General features: G+C 38.8%; 1 protein-coding gene across 1 annotated transcript in view; it reads right to left on the bottom strand.

The window, feature by feature from the left end:
* Nucleotides 1-2,041: 2,041 nt before the first annotated feature.
* Nucleotides 2,042-16,399, bottom strand: part of gpc5a (glypican 5a) — a 91,680-nt gene continuing 77,322 nt past the window's right edge. Inside the window, exon 8 of the mRNA XM_028582040.1 lies at nt 2,042-2,261. Coding sequence (XP_028437841.1) covers nt 2,061-2,261 — 201 coding nt within the window. The 3' untranslated portion in view covers nt 2,042-2,060. The remainder of the gene's footprint in view (nt 2,262-16,399) is intronic.

Genomic DNA, 16,399 nt, shown 5'->3' with positions numbered 1-16,399 from the left:
CAACGTCAACAAGCATGAAGCATACTGGCAGCTCATGTTCCTCATATGAGGACGTTATCATTACTCCTTACTTCCAGCTGTGTTGAGCTTAGTGCTTCCTTGTGGGGCATGACGAGGTCAGAAGCCAAATATCAATGCTGTATACCTCTAACATTCACATAATAATCCATTCCACACCATGTTGGCTGACTGAACAAGTGGACTACTATTCGGCTATTATACCTCCGTAACAGATATTTGTGCTAACTTCCATGCCACAGATGACTCATACAATTCCGTCTGCTACCTACATTAGTAGACCAGGTATTGTGTGAATGCAAGTGTGTATTTGTGACTAATAGTATCACAGATTTGTTAAAAATGAGGGTTTAACACGTGACTATTAACCTGTGTCATACACCGGTTGGTGCCTGAAAGTGTTACATGTCTATGTTGGTTACAAACAATGATGATGGAGAATGATTCAGTGGACAGTGGGTTGATTGTTTATCTGTGACCTTTATTCACTCCTACAGGTTGAAGAGGTGTTTTGGATTAAACCACATGGAATATATTTTCTATTTGAATTGTGCTTGCATATAAACACAAAAAAAACACATTAGTTGGACTGATTTTATTTGTTTTCTAAAGGGAAGATACAATTAAGATTTTTATTTCTGTTCATAAAATATAATGGATAGTACTTACATTAAGTATTTGCCGTGCTTTCAAGCTGCTTTATATTGTGTAAGACTATTTTTCAGTAAGCGAGAGCAATAATACATCATGTTTTAATGTTGCTGTATCCTTGGTTTGCATATTTTACTAATTCATTTAATTCTACTACAACAATAAAACCCAAAGAAAAATACCTACACCAAATGGCAACTAAAAAGAGATAAATCCATTTTGTAGCAATAAACGCAAAAAACTGTAGAAACCTGCAGGGACTGACCAGAGGTCTGGTTCAGGTTGGGAATCCTCTGTATTTGTGTTAGGGTCAGGCAGCAGGGGACAGATGCTCGACAGAGGTCACGACAGACAGTGGGTCATAAATATGGGAGACAGGCTGATCTAGCCCATGACAAGGAAAGGGTGGCTCTACTGTAATGGGTGATAAATGTCAAAGCCTCCCCACAGCCTCAGATGAGCGATTGTTAAGCAGCTTCCCTGAGCCTGTGCTGCTAAAGCCTCGAGACAGACTGACAAGCAGTAAAGGAAACATTTACACAGATAGAACGGCTTGTTTGGATGACCCCCTCCCCCCCCTCGCTGTCGCCATAGGCAAAATGAGAGAGGTGATTAATCAGGTTGTTAGCATGTTTGATGTAGAGGAGAGAGGAGAGGGGAAATCCATGTGCTGAGAGGAGACTGTGACAGGTAACAAAATGAAGAGGAGAGCTCCGCTGCTGTGATTCATCAGGGGTTACTGATACTCTGAGGAGCAATAATTTTTAAAGTAATGGGCCTTGATTGCAATAACGTCCCCCATAGCAACTATTATCTTTAATGACTATTATTATAGCTGTCATAAAATGGAGACTGAAGCAAGTCTTATTAAACTATAGTAAAATGCCACTGCACCTTCGAATGTCTAGTTTTATTTTTTTTAGTTCTGCAATTTTAAAAAGTACATCTACCCTATTAGCCTTTTACTCTACCTCTATGATGTAGAGTAAAATGCATTTGAATGAAAATTAAGAAGCATAAGAACATACATATGTATTCCTTGTTATATTTATTTGTGCTTTGTGAAACTTGATTTTTCTCCTCATATTTTATCTAATTCATTGTGAGTCTGTGTTATATGTTTTGATTATATGTTTTATATTTAGTAAAGTTTATTTGTCAGGGACCATGTCCAAAAACTCTTGACCTCATACAAAGAGAAGAGATATAAAATAAACACAAAAAGCAATCGGAGATCCAAACATGCATTGAAATTTTAATCATTACACCCAATCCTAAAAGTACAAATTAGAATATATTACCACTCAAATACTATATTCTTGATATATAACTCTACCTCCTTAGGGCAAAATATAACAACTGGGTAATAATGTCTTCACATGGTTAACAGGTTAATTGTTCAATACAATTAAGAAAAGATGAGACTTACATTTGGAGACTCTGGAGACTTTCCTCCTCACCTCTCCACCACCTGAACCACCACAGCCATCTTCATCATCACATTCGCCGCTGTAACGTCCCTCTGCGTCTCCACTTCCTGTTTCAATCTGGTCCAGTGACCCCAGTTTAGGAATGGACTTTCCTTGTAACAGCTAGTTGTAAAGAAAGACAGAAAAATGCACTTTTTTAGTTAATATGTTTAGATTTCTTAATAAAATGAAATCAGTTTAAAAGTAGTAACTGAGTTTATGTGCCCACGCTTTAAAAGTTGCTGTGTTTCCTGCTGCAAGACGCATTATATCTACATTTTATGTACAGTATATCATATTCACTATCAAAATTCACAGCAGAAAAAGTGAAAAAGGTCCTCTCATGGCAAAGACAGTACAGAATATGCATTCAGAAAATTAAGAGAAAAACGGGGAGAAAATGCTAAATAGCTACTGATTATGCTGCTAGTCACCCACAGTCCTCTAAGTAATACAAAACTATGCATCTACTGAATGACTGCAAATGGCATATTTGTAAAAATAATTCCCATGCTTTTAATATTAAAAGTAAATATTTAAATTCCCTTTTTGTCTGTTCATTTTTGTTGTTTTTTTAAACACCAACAGTTTACTGATGGCCAGCACCTACAAACTACAATGAAACCATAGTATGTGTTACATGACGCTCACCCTTCCGGTCGCAGCAGAGCAGCTAAACTTTCTGCTGTATTGCTGTGCAGCCGAATCTCAATCAAAGACTTTGTGAACGTGATACCAGGGGAAATGCATACACTAATTGGCTCATTTAAATTCATGGTGCATCAGTGGAAACAAGAGAAAACACTTTATGTTGATCAAAAAGGTATTGTCTATGCTAATTAGTTACTGTTGTGGTTCAGTGCAGGGGAGCAAAAGTGTTAGGGTTGCTGCTATGGCTGAGCTGGGACATATCTGTGCTGGTAATTAGCCTGTCTGGAGTCTCAGCTCCGTAATGGTGACAGGTTAGACGATGGAGAATATTGAGAGTTTGGGCAGTCTAAGCGTTCCTTCCACCGTTCCTTCTTTCCCTTTATATCTGACCTTTATTACATGATGCTGAATAATGAGTTTCTGTGGTGACTAAGATTAACCTGATGTGGTCACAGTCCAGGAGGTAGAGCATTGCTCGAGGGCTCAATATGTGGAGTTCAAAGTCTGTCGACTCTGAGACCCGTTAGCTAAGGAAACAGCATATTGCAATAATTAGTCTGCACATGTGAGACAATATGCTACCTAAGCTTTAAAATTCACTTATTTATAGTTTACAAGAAGGTGAATGTATATGTGTGTAAGAGGAAAACGTGCTGTTTTTTTCACACATACGATCTCAATCAAGACCTTAGGTGAAGTCTCAAGTCAAAACTTATTCTCTAGAAACTTTAATATATGAGGAGAATTTTTCTTATCGTCAAAAACACCCATAGAAAGATCAACAATAAATCGATGCCATTAACAACCATTGCCTATGTAGCCAAAACATTATTAATGTAGACACACAACATATAAATACATCATTGAATGGTGTTCTACTGAGTGACATGTTCCTTCATTACAATAAACGTGGGCACTGTATTTTATTTTGAGTTAATCCCACACACCGTCATGCTTCCGTAAATACTCACTAGCACAACAAATCTGCAACTGAAAATAGTGCCCAACACAATGCACTTATTTACTTACTGTTAAAAACTGCATTGCTATTTATCCATTTTTAAAGAAAGTATATATTCATGACCTGTTTTTAAAGACTTACATCTTCAATGAGAACCACTGGACTCGGGGCTGATAGCCACACACAGGGTAGGACAGTAGAAAAGTACTGAGAAACGGATTGTTGGTTTTGGTCTTTTCATTGGATTTGTTGTCAGCCTTAACCTTTAACATTGTTAGATGAATATTATTAATTAGAGAAGTGACTTAAATAACAGCAGGGTAAAAAAAACTTAACACAAAAAAGGAGACAAGAGAGCGATAATGTAATTTAATCTCTATAAATAAGTAGAATTTGCTTTCACATTCATAACACACACGTTTTAAAAGAAAACCTAAGCATGTGCTTTTGGTTTGGTTTGCATCAAACAGTAGTAATTCATTAATAAAGCTTTGTAAGCTGATAATATGATATTTCACAGCAAAATGATTAATTCTGAAGCCGTGGAAACATTCGTCATGATTGACCAAGTCTGTCAATCAGCAGGCCACTCGATTCTTCTACTCTTCAGGGCCAGGGGAGTTACAGCTCTGTGTTTGATTGTATTGAACAGCTGTACTGCTCTTTCTGACACACAATGAAGTGAGCCTGAATGACTTAACTGTGTTATTAGCCTCACTTCTGTGAATGACATGGGGCTTTGTCTAACACTGGCTGTGAGACAGGTGCTCTGATTTCGTTCAATGCATCTCCAGATGAGAAACTGCTCTGAGTAGGCACCCTTGGGCAGGCTCCTGGCTGTTATTGTAGTGTGTGGTAAGTTAATGATCACCATATTCCAATTGTTCTTTTCAACAAAACTGCCCACACACTTAAAATTGCTGCGCCAATTATGAGCTAACACTACATGAGCTAATGATGAACAACACCTTTTCTGCAGTAAACAGATAATGGTCAACTAGATGTTAACATTGAATGGAAATTTGTTCTGTTCAGCATTTAAGGGGCAAGAGAGAACACAAAATATTTTGAGATTATTTACCCTTCTTTATTAGTAGATATTTTTTAGTTCCTATTTGCTGTAGCTGCTCTTTAGCATTGACGTAATCTCGCATTGCCAGACCTTCCTCCACAGCGTTGCACAGGAGGGTCTGGCTAGTCCACACAGCAGTCCAGGATGGGAGAGAAACGTGCTCTGGTTTATTGGCATGTCTATTAACCAATCACAATCGTCATGGTTGCTAAGCACCGCACAGGGCCACAGTGCCCTCAGGAAGGAACTTGTTTTGGTGGAACGTGTGTACGTTCAAAAGTTGTTTTAGTCGTGCAACAGAAAACTCAGATTGGACTGTTAGTCTAGCTAGCTGTCTGGATTTACCCTGCAGAGATCTGAGGAGCAGTTAAGCATAGTCCTCATAAATGAAAATGAGTTTAAAATTCCAACACAAAGCGGAATGTAACGGACATCTGGCTGAAAAGAAGGACATACGGCGTAATTTCCGGCAGCAACGGAGCAATCCCAGAAGTGGAAGGTCATGGATATAGACTAGTTTTGATGCAAATTTAAGTTACTGTGGATTAAGCATTAGAAAGACTGAAATAGGAACTTATTGTAGCAATCAATATACAGCAACAACAACCAGGATAGCCACATGATAAATCATATTATACAGTTCCCGCAAATTTAAAAAAAATAGAAAATTTCAAAACATTCAATTTCCATGAAAGACACACCCTATTATGATGGATATAGTGTTCTCTGTCTTAGTTGCCATGCATTTTATATTAATTTTGGTAAGACAATGATCTCCTCATTAGAGAGCTAACTCAACATATTACCTTCAGACAACAAAAAAAAACAATTTTTAACAAACAGATGCTTGCTCAATGTCACACTACTGGGCGACTGGATAGCTCACCTGGTCGAGTGTGCGCCCCATGTACTAAGCTCAGTCCTGGACACAGCGGCTGCGGGTCTTTGCTGCATGTCATTCCCCTTCTCTCTCTCTCTCTCTCTCTCTCTCTCTCTCTCTCTCTCTCTCTCTCTCTCTCTCTCTCCCTCTCTCTCCTTTCACAAATCTTCAGCCGTCCGGTATAATAAAGGCCTAAAATGTCTCCCAAAAATTCTTAAAGTCACTGCACATGGGCCAATGGAACACAAAATGAAAGAAATCCTCAACAACCCAGAGATCACAAACCACACATAAACACTGCTCTTCAGAAATACCTTTGTATCTGACTTCCTCAATTTCCAACAGTAAGGTAGATGTTCTGAACTGAGCACATAGGGACCTTTGCCCTCACTTCATGATACTGTAATCTTCTTTTATTTTAACATACTGTAGTTTCTGAGCTTTAGCTTTGTCATCCTGGTTTGACTGCATTTAATATTACACTGCAACTTAGTCCTGAAAATAAAATGTAAGTCAGAAAGGGACAAAAGCTCATCAGAAATATTCTTGGCGTTATCCACCTCTCCACTTTGTAAAATTGTTAAAGAATGGACAGTGCCTGTGCTGGTTTACGCTCATGCTGTCACACAATAGATGAAATCCATTCAGACATTGCACGCACTGTTGGTAACTGTGTTGTAAAATCCATCATTCTGAAGTGTGCAGTCTTTACTCTGTTAGTGGAAAATAAAGTGATGTGGAAAGCTTTTGTGACACATACTCTGCGTCAATCAACAGGTATTGTGAACTAACATGCTGGGTGCTCTGTAATTACTTCAGGACTTCTTCATACAGTTTGAAATATGGGCCATATAGTGTCCATATAGACACTGGCTTCATATAATTAAAAACCAATATGTACATCAACAAAACATATTGGTGAAAACTGACTTATATACCTATTCAGCTAGTTTTCTGTGTAATGTTTTGCCATGCAAGCGCTGAATGCACCAGCAAGCATTAGGAAAGTGGTAGAAAAGCAAACAATATAAAAAAAAAAATAATTTTCACTCTTTACCATGCAGAGCAAGCTCCAGGCTCAAACTGTAGGAGGCAAGGTACAAAATAAATGCAAGTGGAGTTTTATATTGTGGAAAGTCTGTCGGTCTCTATCTTGTTATATTTACATGCATTCTCGTCTTCCCTGTCTTTGGTAACCTCCGATCTCCAACTCGAAAACAAGCCCTGGCCTCCTGAGATATTTTATAAATGTCTAATTCACCACTGTACACATCACAAACTTCCTCCTCAAGAAATCACAACAAAGACTGTAAGTTGTCTGAAAAGATTCCGCATGGTAACCAAGGCTTGGCTTAACTTTCATTGCTGCACTATAGAGAGGATATTTTGACAGGTTGCATCACAGTATCTGCTTTGGCAGTTTTGACTGCACAGGACTGGGAACTGCAGCAAAACACTAAAAAAGCCAGCATAAAAATGTACTGGCACAGACCTACTACAGCTCTATGATATCTTCATTACCCACTGCATAAGGAAAGCCCAAAGCATCATCAAGGACACCAGTCATCCAGCTCACACACTATTTTCACTCCTGCCATCTGGAAAACGCTGCCGGAGCATTAAATCACGCACCACCCATTTCAGAGACAGTTTCTTCCCACAGGTAGTCAGAATAATGAATAGTACGCCCCCCCAAGCCCTTTTTTATTCAACTATCACTTGCTTATACTATCCATTATTTTTCTTATTTCTTTTCCAAGGTTTAGAACGCCACAGTGCAACAATTGTATTTATTTATTAACATAAATTAATTTAATATTGGCATCTGCCTCTGCAATAAACAAACTGAAGCAGGTAAAAGTAAAATATAAGTGTAATTCAACTCTATATCATGTACACTACTCACAAAAAGTTAGGGATATCTGGCTTTCGGGTGAAATGTATGTAAAATGTAAAATGTTTAAGCTACAGTGGTATTATATCATGAAAGTAGGGCATTTAAGTAGAAGCATGCAATGGTGATTTCCTCATCTCAAAAAATGTATTGAAACAAAAACCAACAACAGTGGTGGGTATACCGCAACAAAAAATGTCAATTTCTCAAAAACTTGTCATGTGTGACATCTCATGCTGTCCACAAGTCAAGTTATTGTCTGCTGAGGCATGGCATCCCACTCGTCTTGAAGGGCAGCCCTCAGGTCATTGAGGTTCTGCGGTACAGTTACGGGCCTCAACACGGCGACTCAGTTGATCCCATAGGTTTTCTATAGGATTCAGGTCTGGAGATAGTGCAGGCCACTCCATTTGAGGTACCCCAGTGTCCAGCAGCCGTTCCCTAATGATGCGACCTCGATGAGCTGGAGCATCGTCGTCCACGAAGATGAAATTAGGCCTGTGTTGTTGGTGCAGGGGCACAATGACTGGATTAATGATGTTATTCAGGTAGTATGGGCTTGTCACTGTACCATTCAGAAAGTGTAGGGCAGCTCTGTATTGACTAGACACACCTGCCCACATTGTAACACCACCACCACCAAAGGGTCGTCTGGTGACAACAATGGCTGATGCATAGAGCTCCCCTTGACGTCGCCGACATTGTTGGCGGCCATCATTTCTGCTCAACGTGAATCGACTTTCATCAGAGAATAGCACTGAGGCCCACTGGTCTCTCGTCCAGCAAGACGATGACTCCTGTGCCTGGTGGTGTGGTCAGGTACCCTTGCACACTTGACACTTGGGTGCCTCTCACCTCCCTTAAATGTGCCTGGAGTTGAGTGGCATTCATCATTCGGTTCTGCACTGTTCACAATGAAGTGGTCATAATGCAATGTGGGATGTGGCCAATAGGTGTCCACTTCTATGCCTTTCTGTGACTCTTCCAGTCTCTCTGTTGCAACCTGCTGATGACACTGTGACACTCTAAGCTCAGTGGCCACTTCCGTCTGAGAACATCTTGTTTGAAGCCTCGCAATGGCAAGGTACTGTTGATCAATTGTTAGGTGTCGTCTTGGTCTCATGAGGTCAAAATGTGAACCGCATGATGAGGAGGACTGTTTAAATACCAATTCTAATTGAACCAGGTAATGTATTGGTCGATTCATGGATCAAACACCTGTTGTGAATTTTGCCGTTAAGCTCCTTGTTAGAGAACCGCAAGTTGTGCAGAAAGTACTGAAACATTGAACTGTTGGACATACGCATTCAAAAGTTTAGAGAAGGTCACATTAAGTTCACCTGTAAAGGTTATAGTGGATTTTAGGTTCATCCTGAAATTTCACCCGAAAGCCGAATATCCCTGACTTTTTGTGAGTAGTGTAGTTTTGGCTGCAAATGTACTTGTTTCACCTCTATATATCGGCATTAAAAATAATGAACCACACAATTGTTTCAGCATTTCTATCACACATAGAAAATCTCATTGTACTCTTTTGTAAAATCTCATTTAATGCTTAAAATTTTCACTCAGCTGTCAACTCCAATTTGTGACCTTAAGCCATTAAGGTATGTAGCTGCATCTACAGTAATGGAACAAGCTGATCTTGTATGCTGCGTCTTAATGTAAATGTTAGTGCATTATCACCATATTTATCTTGCCTACACAACTATTTCCCACCATAGACGAAGGTTAGTCTAGTCGAGACTAGCCAAGAATATAAAATGTGTCTGTTACTAGTAATAGCATACATTTCTAGTCAATTAAAATGTACAGCGCAGATAATGTCTTGGGTACATTTCCTAAAGAGGTGCAGGGTGTCATGTGGCAAAATGAATCACACTTTCAGAGATCCAAGAGATGAATAAAGCAGTGTGTGGATTTTTAAGCTCATCAATATTCTCTTTGAACACAATCCACTATCTGTAAATAAAGGGTGGAGGAGAGCTATTACAATGATCATATTTGCCAGTCAGAGGAGAAAAGTGTCAGGATGTGAGTCGGCTCCCAGGACACACACTGTCAGTTTACATCTCCCTCACTGCAGTAGCAGCCCTGACAAGGTGTTGATTCACACCAAGTACAGCGGCAGTAAAGCAGGTCAGTGAGTGAGAGTGATATTATAATTCAAGTAATTATCAAATTAACCCTCTGTCCTACTACTCAAAAAAAAAAAAAAAAAAAAGAAAAAGCGTATTCCTCTATGTAACAGACCTCCACTACAAAAAAAACCACATCAATAAGCCACAACTTTGCACTTGTTGACATGTTTCTTCATTACAATCAACATGGGCATTGTAGTTTATTTTGAGACAATCCCACATAGACCGTCCTGCTGCCTTTAATATTCGCTCAAGCACCAGATGTATATTATTCCACAGTAGGGTTGGGCGGTAATACGGTAATACGTTATACCGCGGGGTCTTAAAAATAACAACGGTATCAGTTTCAATACCATCATTAAAAAAAATGCAATGTATTTATATAGGAGAGAAGGATTAAATATTAAATATAATTTATGTAATTATGTGTGGTTGTCATCGCGTGACAGTGTGGAGGAGAAAGTAGTTTTTTTGTAAGTTGTTGTTATGTTATTATTGTTTCAGTATTAGTGTTTGGTATTCAGTTTTTGAACGGTGCACAAGCCAACAGTTTGGTGACGCATTACGTCATCATTTTTAATTAGTCACGGTAATACCGTATACCGCGGTAAAATAGGGAGGTTTGACGGTATCAAAATTTGCAAACCGCCCAACCCTATTCCACAGTTAAAAATAGCCCCCTACAAATACATGATTTACTACTGTTTTTAAAAAAACTATAGTGCCCAGCTGTTAAAGGATATTACGGAAGCATACACTGTACAATTCAAGCCTGTTTCTGACCCAATTTTTGATCAAGGGTGAAGTCAGAAAGTATTAAGATGTGATGTAAAGTAATTCCAGCCTTATCGATTAACCATGATCACCACGTTCCTGAACCATTACCAAGTATTTTCAATAACCCCAACAGTAGGCTAGCCATACTTTAGTTGTTACGAGTGGACACGATACAAAAGAAAACAGGACAGTGAACATTTAAATACACCGAAATAAGTAACAGTGAACGTAGTGGGTACGTTCACTGTCAGCACTTTTCACCAAAAAATATTACTGTGAACATTATGTCATCATCATCATCATCATGTGAATTGTATTGGCAACTACAAGGCAAAGTACATATGAATGTAATTATTTGTAGAAAAATTTAATTAATGTATGCATTATTCAAATGGAATTTTGCAATATTGCAGAACTTGAATGCTGCAACTTATGACCAATTACACAAAGAGGATTATGCTGCTGCTGCTTAAACTGGGTTTTAATCATGGATAAGCACATGGAATAATTCAAGATAAAGTTGTTATCGACAGGTATGCAGCTTAGCTGGATTTGTATTTGAATGTTTTTTTTTCTGTGCTAACCTCATGGGTATAATGAATGACACAATGAGTGTGGGTTAAAAAAACAACTAATTATTATATTGCGGGTTTTGTGATTTACCTCTAATTAAGACTTGCTTGCACAGCCCTGACATATCTGACTTTACAGATTTCTTGCTGGATGCCAACATTATTTAGTCAAACAATCTGAATTTGTAGGTCATGTTCAGCGTGCGTGGTGTGTTAAATATTAAATATTCTTTAAGAGAACAGAGTGATAATTATAACCAACACTGTCTTTCCTCGTTAACTGGACTTCTATAACAGTCAAACGCTATGATGTGGTATGCCCACTTAGGAGCACAACAAATAAAATGTGAATATATTCTCAGTGCTAACCCTTTGGACTAAGAGGATAGGGGACATGAATAATTCAGAAGCAAAACTGCTGGTCAACCACCACATCAATGACTGGTAAATAATTCAGCCCGCAGACGGGGTGAGAAGCTGCTTGCTCCTGATTTTGATTGAGAGACACAGGGACAGGGCCTACTTATAGATTCTTGATGGGTTTAACCACATCAAGAGAAGAGGACAGGCAAGGAGGAGAGGAGCCAACAAATAATTCATAGGAAGGAGCTGCTGATGAGCAAGATGATGAAATCTAGAGTTTGTACACTCAGATTGCATGATGAATTTGTCAATAGCTGCACTGCTGTTTTGTGTTTTCCTGCGGCCTCGGCTGTGGAATAGTAATGATACATTTCCATTTGGTTCTGGGAACCTGGGAGTGGTTTCTGCACTTCAAGGTCAGGAGCAAATAAATGGAAATAGTGAAAACATTTCTGATATGTAGATGAAAAACATGGAAATCAACATTTGCATGAACACATCATTCTTATCCCCATAAAAATGCCCAACAGCAGCGTCTTCAAAGGTAATAGAATTTCACCTTTTGCCGTCATCATGATTTTCAGTGTACACTTTCTCTTCGGCCATTCAAACAGGCAACCTGCTGTTCATGCACACATGCACATGTACTTTAAGGTAAGTTGCATCATATTAATGAGGTGCACCAATACCATAGTGATTTATAGAAGTAATGTGGTGTACACCCAACAGTGCACACAGTCACTCATGTGTACAATTGAAAGAGTGTGTGCACTGACATATGTAATTGATGTGTTTGCCTGCAATAAACTGAGCTGCCATTAACCCCAACACAGACACACATACACACTCTATAACACACCCTATACTTCATCCCCTTGCATTGGGTATTCATCTAAATTCAATTAATTTAAATTTCAAAGAATCACCATTTTACACTGGCTGCATTTTAAATCTGAACATGACGCACATATCCTACTTAAGCCCCAGTTTCAGCCACATTGTCAGTGAATTACATGATTACTACTTCCTGCTGTGTACTCTGTTCAGCTTGCCGTGTGCCTCATAACATGTCTGATGAACACCTTGAAGATGAATTGATGTTAAAAAAACAATTCAGGTCATACACGCGCTGACACTTGTGCCATACTTCACCAGCTAATGAGATGCCAATCAGAACTATTTGCAAATCAAGTCCCAATGAGATGATAATGCAAACTAGACTCAAGGACTGCGAACACACAAGCTGTTGAATGAAGAGTACCAGATGTAGAACAGAAAGGTCTGAGATTTTTAGACACAACATCACTTTCACCTTGCTTCACTTTGTCTTCTATGAGAAAATGTCATTTCTATACTTTCTGACTCTTAAAAGACTATACAGTACACTTCAAAGTTTACATGAACTATGTTAGATGCCATGCTGATTAATTAGCTATCTTAAAAGAATTTCCTGCTTCAGAAGGCCTGTACTCATTAGCATGAGTATAACAATAATACTTATGACAGCAAGGTTTCTATGTCTGAGGCACCCTGTCTGATAAGATGATTTCATTGAAAAAAAAATAACAGTCCATATTAATAGGTCCACATATTAAAGTGAAAATGAGAGTGCTTGACATTGCATTTGAAATGTTGCTAAGGACAGTTTCTAAATTGTTTATGCACATAAAACTTTTGTTTTAGTATTTTATGTAGCTTTTCATATAGTATACAAATCACACAGCCACACATTGACAGTACATGACTGTACATGACAGACATCTAAAAACTACATTAAACACACAATAACAGAAATGAAGATGTAACAATTAAATTAAAATAACTACTGAGAATAATAAAGATAATAATGTGGTTAGAGTTAGAGAAAATACAATGTTTTTTTTCAACACAGTCAGTCAATCATGTGAGATGGGAGATTCTCCATGTAGTTAATAAAAGGTTGCCATAATTTATAGAGAACAAGGTATCTTATTCCTTAGTGAGTAAGTAATCTTTTCCAGTGGTATGCAACTGAGAGCAACATTCCAACTGGCAATAGGACATCAAACTTCCATTTCGTTAAAATATTTTTTTAGCAATGGCCATTAGGATTCCTGTGAGCTAGATGGAATAACTATGTGTTAGAATTTGAGAGGTTGCCCAAAAGGCATTTCTCAGGATCCGATGGGAAGTAACTCCATGTATTGTGGAAAACATGTCACAGATCCCCTGCCAAAAGCCTTGTAGTTTACTATCTTGTCGAGTATCATGAAGAAAAGTGCCCAAACTAGGCCACATCTAAAACAAAGGGATGAGAGACTGGGTTTAAACTTACAGTATGTAGCTTGGAAGGGGTGATATAAGTCTGATGCAAAAGAAAATTCAAACTGAATCAACATATATCTTGAATTTAGTGTACACATTTGTATTGTGAATAACTTGATGACTTTTGATGAGTTCCTGAACTTGTCCAGAACTGAACTATGGTAAGACTCCAGGGTGAAAGTAATGGAAAAAACCCAGACCAGAAAGTCTACTTTATGAGCCCTTTAACCCCCAATTCCATGAGACCTGCTAATGATCTTAAATTCCAGAAGAGTAACAATTGCATCAGAGGACACAACTGGAGATCTTAATCTAGAACCAAAGAAACTGACTTTTTGCATTTAAAGGAAAATGTATATGTTGATTATACACATGCCTGATGATTTTAACATTCATTTATTTAATAGTCTGTATTCCTTGTAGTTAAATACATTCTTCATTTATAAATAACTTGATTTTAGTTTGAAGTATATTATGATACTGTGCACCAAGTTATGGACTTGTAGCACACCTTCAGATTAAGAGATCGATCAACTTGGGGCCTTTCTCATTTCCCAAATTTGTACTGCCTCAACTCCTCGATCCTCCGATATGTGAGCCGGAAATCATTCTCAGCGCCCCATGTTGAAGGACGTCCCAATTAAAATGCACATCGAGGAGAGAGGCTCGAGCATCGAGGAGGCTCCTTGGAGGAGTTATAATCGAGGATACACCCGTGGCATGTAAACAAAGAGGTGTGACAGAGCAAGAGGAGGAGAGAGCGGAAAAAAGGGAGAGAGAGACAATATCCGCGGGCCTGTGGTTAATCTAACGTTACGGATTGGGCTGGTCGGATCATACAAATTAACATTCTGATTAATAGCCGGTGGTTGAAATAATACACAAGGAAAATATTATTAACATTCTCTAAAATGTGAACATAGCAGAGGTGCTGTCAGACAGACAGCTTCATTTGAAAGTGACATTACTGTGCGCATTGGAAACGTTTACAATGAGCCTCTCTAGTCATTAAAGTACATCGTTATAGAAATCACACTCATACATTAATACATCATTTAAAAAGCAACAGAGCCTGCAGGGACTCCCGAGGGCCAGTTAACTCTCCATGCGGGTCTCTGAATCGGAGAAAATAATTCATTCAGGCAGGTAGAGGGTGGATGATTTCAGTTTACAGGCAGATTCGGGTGAAGAGCTGATCCACACATTAATAATAGTTAATAGCATTTGTGTGTGTTCGTGTGTATATAATATACTGTAGCTTATATATTTGTATTGTTCTTTTTATACAAACATTTGTAGTGTTTACACTAAAATAGCCTATAAAGACTATATGTGTGTGTGTGTGTGTGTGTGTGTGTGTGTGTGTGTGTGTGTGTGTGTATATATATATATATATGTGTGTGTGTGTGTGTGTGTGTGTGTGTGTGTGTGTGTGTGTGTGTGTGTGTGTGTGTTAAATACAACCAATAAAAATGTATGACCCTTCTACATTCTTATCACATTTTGCCACGTTGTGAATTGAATTCAAAGTAAATATAGAAGTTGTCATGAACACTTCTGCTCTTCTGACAGAGAACATGGGAATGCACAAACTGGGAATAGGGAAAGGGGCTTTGCTCTATTAGTTTTTCTCTCTTAGGAGAGTGGTGCCCCGAACTTGTTCTTTTTAATAATGGACAACTGTTGCTGATAGCCAAAGCAGAGTGCAGGCATTCTACGATAAATTATATATAAATTGATTAACTGACCATTTACACTACACGTAACACCATTAAATACAAGTACTTGTTAGGAAAAGTTCTGCTCAATAGTAGAAAAACTGTTTGTAATAGTCACAGACAGGATTTTACAACTGTGAAAAATTACAGTAGTCACAGGGGCTACTATTTAATCTTTTTACCTAAAAAGTATAAACATGGCATCCCCATACCAGGAATATGTGCTTACTTGGTCGGCCAACTCAGCTTTATGGTGTTGCATTGCATTAAAAGTTCAACCACTTTTTAAAATAAATGCAGTCTAAATGCGGCCTTTGTCTTCTTCTTTTTTGTCCACAGCCAGCTATTAAAATCATACCAATCTGTTATTGTCAATAGGGAGTTGGGTTGGGAACCGGAGGGTTACTGGTTCAAGTCCCCATACGGAACAAAGTATGGTGGTGGACTGGTAGCTGGAGAGGTGCTAGTTCACCTCCTGGGCACTGCCAAGGTGCTCTTGGCACCGAGCCCCCAACTGCTCGGGGTGCCTTTCCATGGGCAGCCCCCTCATTCTGACATCTCTCCATTAGTGCATGTATACTATTATAGGTACTGAGCATGTGTGTGTAATTCCGGCCTGTGTGTAATGTGTATAATAATAATAACAACAGATGAGCATTACATTTGCACCATGGGCATCAGTGCTTCGCTAGACGAACTGACTGACAGCTGGTTTAGAGGACAGTAACGGCCGATCACCGGTCAGTGTGCATCGGATCAGGGGACACCTTAGTCTCGCTTACGTGCTTCCATCTGGTGTGAATTTGCAGCACTACAGCAACATCACCCACGGTCATTATCTGCACGAACACATTAGCTTGTACTAACTACAAATACTGTTTGTAGATTTTGGGCGTTCGGCCGAATACCGAATCCACCGGTTAAGATT

Source organism: Perca flavescens, chromosome 1 (genome assembly GCF_004354835.1).
Source record: "Perca flavescens isolate YP-PL-M2 chromosome 1, PFLA_1.0, whole genome shotgun sequence".
Lineage (NCBI taxonomy): Eukaryota > Metazoa > Chordata > Actinopteri > Perciformes > Percidae > Perca > Perca flavescens.
The sequence above is the reverse complement of the archived record's forward strand: the minus strand, read 5'-3'. Positions and strand labels throughout refer to the sequence as shown.